Here is a 15,922-nt window from a genome sequence, read left to right on the forward strand (position 1 = left end):
TTGACTTAAACAACAAAAATTTATAGTTGAACTCGCCAATATCTTCATCAAGCATGTAATAATATGTTTTCTGTATGCTCAAACACATCATTACCATGCCCCCACCCCAGACTTTCCTCCTGGAGCCCCTGTGCAACAATCTGGAGAAGTTATTCTCTGGATCTACTGAGTAGCTACTGTCCTGAGGTTTCTGTCTGAGGTCTACTGCTGTCCTATGTTAGATGCTTTCTTTCTTCAATCCCAGCCTTCCTCATTTTAGTAGGAGTATATCATCCAGTAGATTTTTGGGAAAGGATGCACAGAAGGTAAATTTTTTGAATTCTTGCATATATAAAAATATATCTTGATCAATATAGTTGGGATAATGTAGACTTCTAGAATAAAATTTGTTATTTAAATTCAATTTTAATGGTGTTACTCTATTGTTGTATTACTTCTATTGTTAAGAAATCTGATCATCATTATTTTTTTTCTCTTCAGTTAACCTTTAGGATTATCTCCATATTTTGAATTTTACAATGATATGCTCTAGTGTGGCTCCTTTTCTGTTCAGATGCTGGGTACTTTGCAAGCTCTATTAGTCTTAAGAGTTATGTCAAAATTGTCTTTTATTATTTATTATTTTTATTAATTTCTCCCTCAGTCTTCTATATTTCTGTCCATGCTGTTATTTAGATGTTATATCTTCTGGATGGAGCCTCTAATTTCTTACCTTTTCCCTTTTGTTTTTCTTCTCCTTGATCTTTTGTTCTGAAAGATTTCTGACTTTCTGAAAGATTTCTGACTTTATTTTCTAGCCTTTTTACTGAGATATAAAATTTTCAGTTACCTTATTTTTAAGAAGCCTTTTCTTGTTAAAGTTCAAGAATCCTTTTTTTGATCTCTGTTCACTATTTTCTTTTAGTATATCTTATCTCATGGACGCAATTTTTTTCTCATTGAGGATATGAATCAAATGTTTTATTTTGTTTGTTTTTGTTTTTAAGATCATTCTGCTCTCTTGATTGTTCTGTTTTCTCTGAATCCCACCCTTTTTGCCTATTTTCATCTGTCTTTGCTGATTTGGGGCAGTGTACCCATGTTTGAGTGTTAGGAACCGTAAGCTGATTGAAATCTGTGTGTTGAGCACAGCTTGTCCATTAATGGGTCTCACTATTGAGTGATCAGGTTATGAACTAGATTGTTTTTTTTTTCATCGTATGTGTGGATGGAGCAAGGAGACCACTCAGAATGTTGTTATTTGGACATCTTTTTTTTTTTTTTTCTGAAGAGATTTTTATTATTATTATTTTTAAGAGTTAGACACTCTAAACTCCTGCCAGAGGTATGATATTCTGATTTCAGGCTTTCTGAAAGTAAGAATGGGAAGTAGGCAGGAGACCTCACCATTTAGTTTTTTTTTTTTTTTTTTTTTTTTGTGGGTCAGGGAACTAGAGCTTCTTTCCTCATAGTTAGTTGGGGGAATTAATGTAAGAGTTAAAGCAATTATTTATTTGAAGAATCATATTACATTGTTGTGAAGGGTTAGACAAGAATAATAGGATTGTAGTCAAGAAAGCTGTTGGATTATGCTGATGAATTAACGTGATGTGGAGGGTAGGATTGCTGCTGAGAGTAAATCTGGACTGGTAGGTGCAGACCTGTCATTTACCTACTTTTCATTCCCTTTTTCTCCAGTTCTTCTCCTAGATGGAGAAGTGCATGTTTGGGTTATTTAGGTGGGAAAGTTTGGACGTGCTGTTTTCTTTTCTGATTGGCTTTGCAGGTAGGCAGCAGTAGAAAGTCATTTTCATTTTCTCACTGAAATAAGCCCCATTCTCCCCAATTTTTGCAGTATCTAGGGAGCAACATATTTACACTCACTAACAGCCGTGCAGGTAAATAAAAATAATGGGTCTTGTCCCCCTGGAACAAAAGTATTCCCCTTCTGGTTTCTATAAGGAGGCTTAAGAGATGAAAAGATGTAATATTTGAATGTTCTTCAGAGTTTCAGAGGAAGAAAGAAGGAAAAGGCACACGTGTTTACAAGTGAACATCTCTGTTCTTTGTTTAGCTCACAGTTTCTAGGAATGAAATGCTATAAAATGCTAAGGAATTTCAGTCAAGTTCATTTGTCTATTAAAGGATCATTTCAGAAAAGTTTGGATAGTTGTACCTTTGAGCTTATCATGTTCATAAGAAACCAGTTTTATTGGCACCTGGATTGTGATGATAAAAATAATAGCTTATATTTCCCCAGAGCTCTATAGTTCACATTGTAGTAAGGAGCGTTATCTTATTTAATTCTCACAATCAACACTTGAAGGAGAGAGTTTGGGTGACTTATCTGAGACCTCACAGGAGTGAGCAAAGAAGCCAGAAATCAACTTGAATTTCTGTCACTTAATCCTGTGCTCTTTCTTTCTCCATCCTGCCAGTCTTCCAAAGCTACTCAACTCGCTAAGACTTTCAGGACATTAAAGGATTTTGTCCTATCTCAACTAAATGCCTAATAGTTAATGATGTTCTTTTTGAAGTAGCCTTCTCTGGCGGTGCTATTTTTTTGATCAAAAGAATTTTATATACAATTATGATGCCACTTTGACGTTAGAAATGTTAGGAATACATCATTGCTGATTCAGATAACGTTTATTTATAGCATCATTGCATAGGTAGGGTGGGTGGTGGGAAGAAGACTGGACTTTGAATCAAGAGTGTTACGCCAGTGCCAACACTAAATGTATGTGACTTCAAGCAATTTCCTTAGCCTCTCTGAACCACCAATTCCTCCTTTATAAAATGGAAGTAATAACTACCTCCCTGGGTTTTAGTAAGGATTTTCACAAAGGTAATAACTTTAGTGATAATTACAACAACAATAATAATGGCTAAATAATTACTAAGCACATACCAGGTACCAATCTAATCACATCACGTGTATTAACTCATTTCATCTTCACAACAAAGCTATGAGGTTGACACTGTTTGTTTCAAATTAGGGACTTGGACACATACAAAGGCGATGTAATTTGCCTACGGTGCATAGTTAATAAGTGCAGAAGTCAAGGCATGTATGAAAGCCCATAGCATAAAGCTTGGCACATGCTAGTTGAATCTGGTTCTATGTAATGCTTCTCCATTATACTGCATTAAGTACACAAAATGCCAGAATTCACCAATAATAATGTGCTTGAGTTATTCAAATTGAAGAGTTGACTTTGAAGAATCTGCCAGTCTTACAGAAGTGATACTGTTTTTGGTGTGTTACTTTCTGTCATATACTTTGGGTTCATGTCATCCTGTGTCGTTTCCTGACTGATAAGCAAAGGACTTGTGTTTTCCCATCTTGTCTCATATTCCATGCTGTCAACTCTTGACGTGTAAATCTTTCCTGACTGGGATCCTTCAAAACACAGCAGTGTAATTGTAAGTCACCACACTAATGTATTAGTGATTGATTAGTAAGAATGGCGTTTTAACCTTTCCCCTTCAGTAAATGGCATTTCTGATGTAGCTGATATTACAGTAGAGCTGATTGAAGGGTAGCAAAAGGATGTTTCTATGCAATGCAAGAAGAAAAGGAGTAATTATGTTTTGGTTATTACTTGAATTTGGAGGATCAGTAGTGACAGCCTTTTGGACAATTGTAGAAATCAGGGATGGGGGTATTGGGACCAGCTAGCCAGCCCAGAAAGGAGCTTTTTCTAATTTTCTCTCCAATTTTGTCTGTTTTCAAATCTTAGGATCACATAGGAACACCTCCATTGTATTGGGATGGTGGACAGCAAATGCATTTAATGTGAGCTTGAGGGGCATCTGTCTTAGCGTTTGTTCAGGGAGCTGTCAGTCCAATCAATGAACTGCTGGGAATCTCTTTTATAGCTCAGTGTGGCAGTACTATTGCTCTCTGATAATCATCAGGTTTTTCTTTCTGTGCATTTATTTCATTTCTGTGAAATAGAGGTTGTGGTGCTCCTTATTACTTCAGCAATCAAAACCTGTAAGTTGATATGCATCAGGGATTTAGGCAGGATGACGAAGTCTGAGACTGTGGTGAGAAGCACTTCTGGGTCTCAGTAATCAGTAATCAGCGAGGTCATGGAAATGTCATGGCCAGGTGAGGTACCGGAAAGATGTGTAGATCGTGGTTTGCAAATAGAAATTGGCCAGTGTTGTTTGGAAAGGCAGGCCTGCTTTGTTGTTCTTTCTGCGTTGGCGGTAGGAAGGCAGAATCTCCCTCTTTCGCTCTGATGTCTTGGTGACTGCATCTCACTTTTCTGACAGGCTTTGGTGGTGAACATTGTCAACTCATCCTGCTCATATCAGCTCTCTATCCATTTAGCATTTTAACCTGTTATTTAAAATTTTGTTCAGTTTATGTATACTGTACATAGTCCCTGTTCATTGAGCTAATTGCAGAAGAGAGAAAATATAAACTGCATATTTACAACACAGAGAGACTGTGTGGGTGATCAGAGGAGATGTGGCTTGGCGTTTTGCTATGTTCTCTTGATTCATTTGCTCCACAAATTTGTATTGAACATCCATGTGCTTGTAACTAATTCAGGGACTTAGATGAAGCGAAGAACTTGTATGTACATTTTAAAAACAATCTCTTGTAAGGCCACAGTTAACTATGGTGAGAATTTCAGTGCTCAAAGAATATTAAAATAGAAATAAAATGACAGAAATGCCAGGGTATCAGCTTATCCGATGGTTCTCTAAGTTAGGAATCAAATTGCTTAACAGAATGTGATTATCAGGGGATCTGTAGAGAAAGCTGAGGAAGCCGCCATTTCCCTTCAGTTTAATGGATCTGAGTGTTTACACACAGGAGAGCCTTGCCATCTGGCCTCTCATGGGGTTTCCTCAAAAGAGATTGTAGTTTTGGGCTGAGGGTGAGGAATAGAGTTTGAATGCTTGCTGAAGGAGTTGAAATGCAACCTTGGAAAGCTGTGACCTTCAGAACAATGTTTCTGACTAGTGAGAGAATTGGGAGTTTCCAAAGAAAGACTGTAATCAGATGAAAATTACATTTTAGTGGTTGTAGCCATTGGCTGTGAGAGCCTGATTAGGTTTAGTGTAATTTAGGTTATAATAAAGGGGTGGGATTTATTAACCAGAAACTCGAGTAACCTCACCTAGAAGCCAGAAGGCTTTTGGTCCCAGGATGTCCATTGCTCACACACTTTCAATAAGGCTCTTTATACAACAGGCCTCTTCTGCCCAGGAGAAAGAGCCAGAATGTGTGTGGGTGGCATTTGGGCCCATGTCTGAGTCGACATCCTGTGACACTCGTCTACTTCTCACTGTCTTTGTCTGAATTCTTACGAGGTGAGCACAGTCTCCACCTTGGACTATTTATAAATCTGATTAAGATTGTTTTCGTTGAGGAACATCAACCCAGAAATGTTAGGTGAGCTAGCCAAAGACATGCGGTCGTGGAGCAACACTCTGCGTGTATTTCCTGGTCTTCACTTCGTACTCTTTGCAAAGTTCGGGGACTGTTCACCGGACCATCTTCACTTCTGACACCCATTGCAAGTTCCGGGGTCTCTAAGACCATACTCATGTTTGATAATTTACTAGAAGGGCCCACAGAACTCACTGAAAGTTGTCATACTCACAGTTCTGGTTTATTATAGTGAAAGGCTACAGATTAAAATCAGCCAAGGGAAGAGATGCATGCGACACAATCCAGGAAAATCCCAAATGCAGAGCTTCTAGGTGTCCTCTCCCACTGGATTCACAGTGTGTACTCTGGCCTATGATGTATGGCTGTGTGTAGAGAATTTTGCCAACCAGAGAAGCTCACTTGATGAGCCTGATGTCCATTCTTTTTACTGGGACTTGGTCACAGTCATGGTTGACTGCCCTCATGGTAATTTCAGTCTCCAGTCCCTTGGGATATCAAGCTGGTACCATGTGACCCAAAGCCCCTACCCTAAATCACATTGTTAGATTGTCTTGCAGGGCCCCAGGCCCCCAGGTAAACAAAGATATTTTCATCAGGCAGGACATTCTAAAGGCTTAGAGCTTGCCTCCCAGGAGCTGAGGGAGAAGACCAGACCTCTTTTGGGGCAAGGTTAAATTCTTGACTACACACTCTTAGAAGCAGGATGTCCATGAGAATAGTGAGAATGATGATGACAACAGTAATTGTGATGTAACAGAAGGAAAGAAGAAAGAAATGCCATAATAGGGACAGCCACATGCATCCTGCCTTTGGATACTTTCCCCCAGTAATTAATGATTGTTATTTTTTTTTTAAGATGTAGTAGAGGAGGTACAGGTTTTAAAGGGCAATGGACCTTTACATGGTTGGCATTTTTGAATGACTGATTGTGATTTTATGGCCTCTTCTTTTGTTTTTAATTAAATTCAGAACAAATGATCATGTTTTCAAAGCTCATCAGAAAGTCCCGTGTTCTCTTCTAGTGTTCAGACTTATCTGGACAGAAGAAAGAACATGAGTTAAAGGCAATTTAACACATGACTTTTGGATTTCTGTACTTTTCAGCAATTTAACACATGACTTTTGGATTTCTGTACTTTTCAGCAATCAAAACCAAATTTCAAACAATTTGGAAATGGATTTCTTTCATTTAGATAAGATTGAGGTGTTTATAGCAAATGCTATTCTCCGTCCTTGGTAATGGGACCCTTAATGAAATTACTTTAGTTGCATGGTGATTATAAAGTGGGGATTATAACTTTGCCGAATTAACTCCGTTGATTATTTACATTGGTTGCATTATTTATGTGGATTTTATTTTATGTTGTCTGAATTGCAAGTGTGTGAAGGAAGAATTAAATGCCAGTAAGGTGGAATATTGTGAGAACAAACAAACTGTCCCTCTGTATACAAATAAAGGCTAGAATTTGGGTACAAAATAAATAAGCTCAAGAGCAATGGTCTGAATCTCTAAAATAGATTAATGGGACTGCAATCACCAGTAGTACAAATTAATCCTTAAAGGCAGATAGTCAAGAAATTAAATGGACAAAATAGTGTCAGTGGTTTTAAGTGAAAGGGGGAGAGAGGTTTGGGGACAGAACAACCATCCAGGATTTGGTTAACACCTTCAGAAATTTCTGTTGACAGAAGAGATTATAACAGCAGGTGCAAACCCTTACCAGGGACAGAGTCATAAGCCTCTTTGCAGATAATGAAAAATAGGATCAGTTGTGGTGTGCTCTGTCAGCAAATGAACCTTTCTCACCATAAACAACACTGTCCACCCACTTTCCCCCAAAAAAAGGGGGGAAATTAAGTATTTCAGTGGGAAGCGATGATGGTAGTTGTGAAGCTGAATAATGCCCGTGACTGCAGGGAGCGAATCCTAGCATCACACAGGGCTGGGGACACCCCCAAAGCTGTGTGCATCAGTGCTAATTCACTGCCTGCCCCATTTGGCCTCCGGGGTGACCTGAATATAAAAGTTTAAGGTGTGATTTTTAAATGCTTAGCCGGTTCTTTGGGTGAGGACATTTTGCCATTTGAAACAGTTTCCAGGGTTGCCATGATGTTTTAAAAGAGATACATTCTATTCTTCCATTGTCCTCACTTATCTAAACTTTGTTGGTTCTAGAAATTCTTCTCGTACAGCTGGTGACTATAGTGAACCACACTGTAATGTACATTTGAAAGTTGCTGAGAATAGATCTTAGAAGTTCTCATCACTGAAGAAATGCTGTAACTACGTGGTGATGAATGTGAACTAGACTTACTGTGATGATTTCACAATACCGGGGATGCCAAAAAATGTACACAAGTGGACACTTTGGTCAATGTGGCTCAAGCAGTAGTTCCCCATAATCAGAAATGTCTGGACACTGATGGTAACCACTTTGAGCACCTCTTGTAATTGCAGAAGTCAAACGTGACTTGTATTCATCTTTTGTTATTGGTATATTTGAGTATTACAATTTGAATAGTTTTCCTTTCTTAAAATGTGTATATATATTTTAGCACCCTCTGTATATACATATAGCAAATCATTACGTTGCTCACCTGAAACTAATGTAATGTTATATGTCAATCATGTCTCAAATTAAAAAAAAAAAAAGAAATTCTGCTCTCCCTTCACCTGGTCACTCACCCGATTTCTACATCATCTATTGAATATCAGGCTTTGGGGAAGAAGTGTGTCAGGTAACTACGTAAAATTTGTGGGGCCGACTTGATTTGTTGTCATCTAGTGGTGAGACTCAGATCAGGAGCAGATGGTCCCTGTGAACATATATGAATATTTTTAAGGCGATGACCGGTGCATTTCTCGGGGTGACAAATAGGAGACTGCACTCGGGGAAGTTGCTGACCTACGTGGATCCCAGCCTTCAGAATCCTCACTGCTGTCTCTCTTCACCCCATGTGTGCTCTGTGTAAGGGGTAGATGACTTTTGTTTTGAAAAGCAGGCTGGGCATCCGGCGTTCTGCTGGGCACATTTTATTGGAGCTGGCACAATCTACACGATTACTGTAGTTGGTGACACCAGTCACCGAGCAGCACTTTTAGGCATTTCTTTCAAAAGTCCTTTTGTCAGGAAACACTTCTACTCAAATGGCTATTGCATGATATCCATTTATCTTATTTATCTTTTTAAATGACCCGATAGGCTGGAAAGAATGGCATAAGTGCAGTTTAGCCGCAAAGCAGTGATTTGCAGTGATACTGTGGTTTCTGCTTTTCCTACTTTCTGAGGGACCCATCTTCCTTTAAGCATTGCCATATCATCAATGAGTGTAACAGATGAATCACTGAGTGACGAGGGAAGGTTCCCAGACGCCTGGCTCTGGTGATAATTACAAAACGTGTGTCCATCTGCCGCTTCTGGCACAGTCTGGAGCAGGTGGGAGGGGGTGAAAGCTGAAAGCTACAGGGCTCAAGAGGGATCAGGGATGAGAACTCAGAGTAGAGGGTGGCCACTGCGATGCCATGCCCTCTTATGGTGCCACATGGCCGAAACTCCAGAGTGAGGAAGGGCCTTCTGTTTTCATACCGGCTGCCAGGTTCCTCAGAAACCTGCTTTGGCTTCTTTCTTTCTTAGAAGTCTCTCATAAATCAGATGGCTGCATGTTATATAAAGTCAAGTTTCCAAGGTCAGTGGAACTGTTTCTTTTCTTTCTATTGCTTCTTTTATCTCTCTCTTCTGTGTATGTGTGTGTGTGTGTGTGTGTGTGTGTGTGTATGTGTGTGTGTATGTGTACACAAGGATCCTAGGCTCTGCCCTTCCCCAAATGCCTCTCATCTTCCCTTCCCCCAGGTTAGCTAGTTTTCCAGTGCTTAAAGGAGAACCTCTAGAACCTTCTTCCATAGTAGCTGGGGTCAGTTGATACTTTGTGCAATTCCAGCCACCCCCCACCCCCACTCCAAGTGACACACAGTTGCCCGTGTCTTGCCAATCTAATGGCTTTGTTTCTGTCTTTGACTTATTTAACCTCTTATCAGCTCTTGACTTCATTGAGCACCTCTTCCTTCTAGAAACACTAGAAAACCTTCCAGCCACCACTTTCTTGGCTTCTTAACAGCACACTCTCTTGGGTTTTCCCTCCTATCTCTTTGGTTTCTTTTTTTCCGTCTCCTTGGCTAGCTCTACCTCCTACAAGACCTCGCCTGTTAGAGGGCCTCTTCAGCCCTCTTTTCTTCTCTATTTACACTGTCCTCCAAGGTTGTCTCATCCAGTCCTGTGATTCAAAGTAGTGTTGTCTGCTATCCAGTAGTTTTCTGAGATGATGGACGTATTCTGTATCTGCATTGTCCCATACGGCAGTCACTCGTCATATGTGGCTACTGAGTACTTGAAATGTGGCTAGTATGATTATGGAACTAAATTTAAAATTTTATTTATTTTAATTAATCTGAATTTAAATAGACACGTGTGATTAGGGGCTGTGGTATTGAATAGCCCAGGTCTAGCTCATTGTTTATAAACTATGGGTGATAACCCATTAGCTCGTCATGACCGGTGTTTTTTGAAAATAAAATAGAACAGAAAATGTCATATAGTAAGAGTTACATTTTTTTTTCACAAAACTTTTGTTTTAGTCTTGTGTCTCCGTCTACTAGGTTACTGTAACTATGTGTGAGTCACACATAGTAGTTTAGTTTTCTTTTTAGCTGAAAGCCACCGATCTAGGTGCTGCTGGTACCCATGTTTATGTCGTCAGCCATAAGCTGAAACCCAAAGTCATATGAGATACGTTGTTACTTATATAGGATATTTTTGAGTAATAATGGACGAAGAGCCATCAATCAATATTTTTGATTAGAGATCCTTGAATTTCCTTTGTGACTCATCTGTAATCAGCGAAATCTTTGTGTTGCCAGTAGTGTTGTCAAGTTTCTGTCTGGAGAATAAATATTGGTCTTGCTATTTTTTAACTTACTCAGCCGAGCACCTCATTACTCAAATGTAATAAACAGTTTGAAATATGTACAGTACATTAAGTTGTAGATGTATAAATTCAGTATGTTAATATAAATTTAAAATTAGTTTTTCATTAGTGTTAATATATCATAAGTACAAAGCACGTTATTTATTAGCTTTTTAATCACTGAGATTTATACACATCATGATCAATTTTTTGAGAAAATTTGAATTTGATACAAATTACCAAATTTCTTTTGTCTTGAAGCAAAAAGGTCTGTAGTTTAGGGTACATTATTCTAAGTGAGTTCTTTAGTCCTTATTTTTATAATGATCTTTATGAAAAAATGTTACTAAAATAGTGCAGATAAATTACCAGAGTTATTAACAAGATAAATGATAGGGTTTGTAAGTCTGACATTTGCTTTTAAAAAAGAAAGGAAGTCTACACTCAAATGTTAGAATTTTTCACAGGAGTCAGTTGAGTAACAGATTCCAAAAACCACAGAATTGAAATTTTATGTGCAGCATATTATGTATTATTTAAACCACATAGTAAAAGGGACAATAGGAAACGCATTTAACTTTTCAAAATGAAAATTGATTACAAGTGGGAAAATTTGGCATTATTTCATCCTAGAAAATTCTTTAAATTAGATAAAATAGTATTCAGAAGATTAAAATTGGACCTCATGTGACTTCACATGGATTTTATTCTTGCCAAGTTCAGAAATGGTGGGGATTAAAATGTTTTTGGCTTTGACCCACTTCTGGATCACTCTCCAAAGGGAATAATCCAAATTTCAGGCAAAGATTTATGCACAAAGGTGTTAATTGTGGCTTTGTTTATAATTTTCAAAAGCCAGGAACCAACCAAATATCCAGTGATGGGGGAATTAAGCAGACTGTAGAAAATCCATATAATAAGGAATTGCATAAGGATTACAATTAATGTTTAGAAAGACAATTTAATGTTGTGGGGAAAAGCTTTGACATACTTCTAAGTGGGTAAAAAAAAGAACACATTTATACACTATGATCTCAATTAGGTAAAAATAATTTCCATGGAAGAAAATATGTTAATAAGTAGTTCATTCTGAGCAGTAATTGTTGCTGGTTTGTATTTTCCAAGTTTTCTATAAAAAGTACATATTACTTTGATAATACCAAAAAGATTATTAAAAAAGGAAATTGCAGTGGCTGATTAAATATTTAAGCTTATTGTGTTTTAGAGCTGGAGAGGAATTGCAGGATCATTAGTGTGGGAGCTCCTGACTGAGGGTTGTAACTGGTGGGGGAGATTGCCTGAGAGCTGTTTTGCAGAAGGCCATAATGGAGAGGAAGTTTTCTTAGCGTTTTTTGTTGAGTCCTGGCATTCACTTGTTGTCATTTGCAGATCAGAAAGTCTGACTGGCTGTCAGCTTCATCTTTGACAAATATAAAAGAGGAAGGCAAAGTAATTATTATCTAATAAATGTGACTTGTTTGGTAGCCAAATATTTTAAAACATGAAGCAACAATGAAAGATGCCTGATGGTATGAACTGGGAACCATTCTAAGTTGTTCTTCAATCTCTGGGTTCTCATCCATGAATAGGTCATGGAATCATTTTAGTGACTCTGCCACAGCATTATCTTTTCAATGAAATCAGAATAGAAAATATAGAGTGTGTATAGTAAGTATCATTTAAATTTACTGTATTGTACCAGTTGGGGTCAATACATCCACCCAAACTCATCAACTAAGGTTAACTGCAATTGACATCAATTCCTTCATGCAGATTTTAAATCCAAAGTTTAATAAGAGCCCCCTCATATTCACTTCTTCTGATCTCTTTTAGGAATTTATCAAGGAGCTGCTCTCTCGGATAAGAGGCATGAGGAAACTGAGCCCCCCGCAGAAGAAGACTGTGTAATTCTGGCGCAGGGTGGAACTCACCCGGAGATCAAGAAAGGGTTCTGGGTTTGGACTTCACAAGGACTTTTAGTAAAGAATAGTTGTCCTTATGAGCAACTTTTTTTTTGGGGGAGGGATCTATTAGACATTTATTCTAGAGCGTTTGTTTGTTTGTTTTTTAAAGGTGTTGTTAGTATACTATTTTAATAGCAAAGAGATCAACGACTTTGGTTTCAGCCCAACCAGGGATTATCAAACCAGGCAGACATCCAAGGATGGGCTGGGCCAGACAGTATTTTCTTCGGGAAATCTGATGTTTAGGACCTAACTATACAGGGATGATGGTTTTTTGTTTTTACAACTAGTTTGGTAATACTTTTTTTTTTTAAGTTGTACATTTGACTCAAGACCGAATTTCTCATACCTGTATATACATACACACAAGTAAGTTACAATGTAGATGTGAGTTTTATTTCACATTGTTGAAATAAACTTGTGGTCATCTCTTACCTGGAGGTCACAGCACATGTGTTTCCAAGAGGCCACTAGATACTCCTCATGGGAGCACTGCTGACCTCCACATCCACTTTATGCACCAAAGTGAAAGAATTCAGTGTATCCGTTATTCTAATGAGCTACACTACAAAAATGTTGAGTTAGTCAAGGGCTTAATTTATGGACTTTATATTATTTCCTTAATTGGGATGCTTTGCCAGGTCATTTACTTATTGCCTCATGTGTGGTATTTTAAAGTTTTATGAACCCTTAATTTGAAGAACTTCACTCGAGAAATGCCCACACTAGCTGAGCGGTGTTTTGCAATGGAAAATGGAAGCACTGTGTAGCAATTAATTCTCTGCTTTCAACCAAGTACTGTGTGTTAGTCTTTCTCCATGAAAGCAGGTCATAAGGAAGTTAGCAGATTATGTATCTTCCTTCTTAGAAGTAGATTCTGGTCACTCTGTGCTTGGGCAGCGTCAGACCAGAGGGGATAAACTGACTGTTGAACAGGTGAGAAGTGAGAAAGCTTCACCTTCTCTCAAGAAAGTTGATAGAGGAGCATTTGCTGGTTTGGAAGCATGGTGGAGATTGCATTTCCGGTTTCTCTCAGTGGCCTGTGGTGAGGACTCTGGCCCCTGGCCTTAATTTTGCACCCCGATCCCCTTGCTTGGAGCTAGGCCTGGGGCTCCTGCCCAGCCCCTCTCAGTTACATACCAGCTCCTTGGGGGAGGCTCAAAATTCAGATGGACGTGGGTGGGGTAAAAGGTCAGAGTAGAAACTCTTTCTTCCCTCCAGGAGGCCCCCCATTGCCTCCCCACAGAAACCACACTTCTCGTAAGGTGTCTCTAGGAGGACCTGTCAGAGGACAGGGCTCAGGCATTTTCTATCAAGGGTGCTCTGAACATATTTTATTTTTTAAAGAACTATGTTTGTGAAATTTATGTATACTGGCAAGCTTTTGAAAAATGTATTTAATTTTGTAATGTTTACCAATGATTTATTTACAAGCTATTTACTCAAATAAATGGAGCTGCTTACAACTCTGCTTACACGTTTGCCTTACAAAACATGTTCACATGATGATTTGACTGTGTCAGGTGCTCTGCAGATGAGGGTACCTAGCAGTTATGTCTAGCTGTTCATTTTCAGGCATTTGATCCTGGCCCTTTCCTGATGAAAGCAAAGAAGCCAGAACATATCCCTGGGTTGAGAAGAAAACAAGACGATCGCTGTGCACTTGGCCCTACCTGCCTTCTATTGCAATGCTCTCCTAGGCCATGCCCCTTTCTTTAATTAAAATTCCCATTTACCTATCTGCTCTAAATCCTCAAGAAGATTGTAAATTAATTAGATATTCCAATTACTGTTAGAATGCCACGTACCCTATGAGTACAGAAAAATGAAGAATTTGTAGGCTTTCCCTCAGGCTTAACCAGCCCAAGTTAGGGTCTTCAGATGAAGTAAAAGTGAACCTTTCCTCCACAGGCTTCTAATCCTACCTTGTAACAAAACTCCTGGCCTTCCCCTCATTCCTGGCTCAGGCCCTGGCATCACTCCCCCTGTGTGCTCAAGCCATAAGCGTGGATCTCCTCTTGGATGCCTCATCGCTGCCCCCAACACCCACCTTCAGGTTCTTAGACCTGAAAGAATGACGATTTGTGTCACCTGGGAAGCTTTAATGACAACTGAAGCCTAGAGGCTAGTCCCGGCCAATTTAATCAGAGGCTGGAGGAGCAGAGCTTAGGCATTCTTTACAAGCTCCCAGGTTGTGCACCACTGGGTCACTCTTGTCTAAGTCTGATGCACGAGTTTGACCTCAGCTCACCATGTTTATGCTCTTACAGCAGGTGGCAGCTATGACATTAGCACATTGACTTCCTCATTTTATTCTCTACTGGAGAGGAACGAAAGCACAGCACTGGGGGATGACTCCCAAGTCTCCAGCTTCTAGTCCAGTGCTCACTTGAACACTGGGAAATCTAAGTTTAAACTTTATGGAGTGGCATACTTTACGGCAATCGTAATAATGGTTCCCATTTATTTATCACCGTGCTAAGGGCTTACAGCCTTATCTCATTTAATCCCAAAATTAATGTTATGAGGTAGATTGCATGATCCTCATTTTACAGATGAGAAAAAAAAAACACGCCAAAAAACTCAGGTTGAGCAGCTTACCTGAGGTCACACAGTTATGGAGGTGAGCGTCAAACCCAGTCCTATTTGATTCCATACCCTTTGGCCATTAAGCTTGCCTGCCTCTTACAGGTGGTTACTCTCAATCACCCTCATGAGTGAACGGCGGGAGCTGCAACTAATGTGAGCTGGCCCTTGAGCTGATGGGTGGAGGGGTGGGAGGCTCTGGGGTTAGAGAGGGTCCTTGGCCACCTACCAGTAATTCCTTACTCTCTCCTGAGAACCAAGGGGCTCCCTGCTCCTGAGCAGAGTGTAGCCAGGCTCTGTGCTGCTGCCCCTCCATTTCCAGGCTCTTCTTGCCTTCTCCCCTAACAAAATGCTCCTGGACTTGGCGTTAGCAGCTGAACATCCTTGCATCAGTCCCCGAGAAGGCAGCATTGGGAGAAAGAGCAGCTCAGGGTACGGTGGTTTGCAATTCCTGGAACATACAAATATCTGTTTTTCATTTACCACGAAAGACTGTGTGCTGTGCATAATCAGTTTATCCACAATAGATGAATATGTGATTATACCTGGCTCTTTTCAAGAAGACACAGTGGTTGGGAACATGAGCTCTTTCTGAGCCATGACTACTACTTCACTGAGATAGCCAGTCTGGCCTAGGCTCTAGGCCCACCACCTGGAGAAGCAGGTGGGAGAGCACCTGGGAGATGACCCCTCTCCTTCCCATGGTGCCGGAGAGGCTGCAAGTGGGACCCAGATATTTGCCCTATGGCTTAGTTCTGTGTGGGGCCTAGCTCCACACTCACCTTGCTAAGATTGAGTTTGTCATTCTTGTTGCATCTTAGTTTTTAACAAAAAGTTTTAAAAGTAAAATTTAAAAAAAATTTGAATAGGAAAAGCTTATGGGATAAAGATATATAGAGAGAATATGTTCAGACAGCTGTACAATGTGTTGGTTTTAAGCTAAGTGTTATTATAAGAGAGTCAAAAAGTAAAAAAAGTTTATAAAGCAAAAAGTTACAGTAAGCTAAGGTTAGTT

The 15,922-nt window shown here is 39.4% G+C and overlaps 1 protein-coding gene across 1 annotated transcript in view; it reads left to right on the forward strand.

Annotated features, from left to right (window-relative positions):
- The window catches only part of PPP1R14C (protein phosphatase 1 regulatory inhibitor subunit 14C), a 66,772-nt gene extending 53,000 nt beyond the window's left edge, over positions 1 to 13,772 (forward strand). Inside the window, exon 4 of the mRNA XM_033103700.1 lies at positions 12,191 to 13,772. Coding sequence (XP_032959591.1) covers positions 12,191 to 12,265 — 75 coding nt within the window. The 3' untranslated portion in view covers positions 12,266 to 13,772. The remainder of the gene's footprint in view (positions 1 to 12,190) is intronic.
- Positions 13,773 to 15,922: the final 2,150 nt, after the last annotated feature.

The sequence above is a fragment of the Rhinolophus ferrumequinum genome, chromosome 3 (assembly GCF_004115265.2).
Source record: "Rhinolophus ferrumequinum isolate MPI-CBG mRhiFer1 chromosome 3, mRhiFer1_v1.p, whole genome shotgun sequence".
Classification (NCBI taxonomy): Eukaryota; Metazoa; Chordata; class Mammalia; order Chiroptera; family Rhinolophidae; genus Rhinolophus; species Rhinolophus ferrumequinum.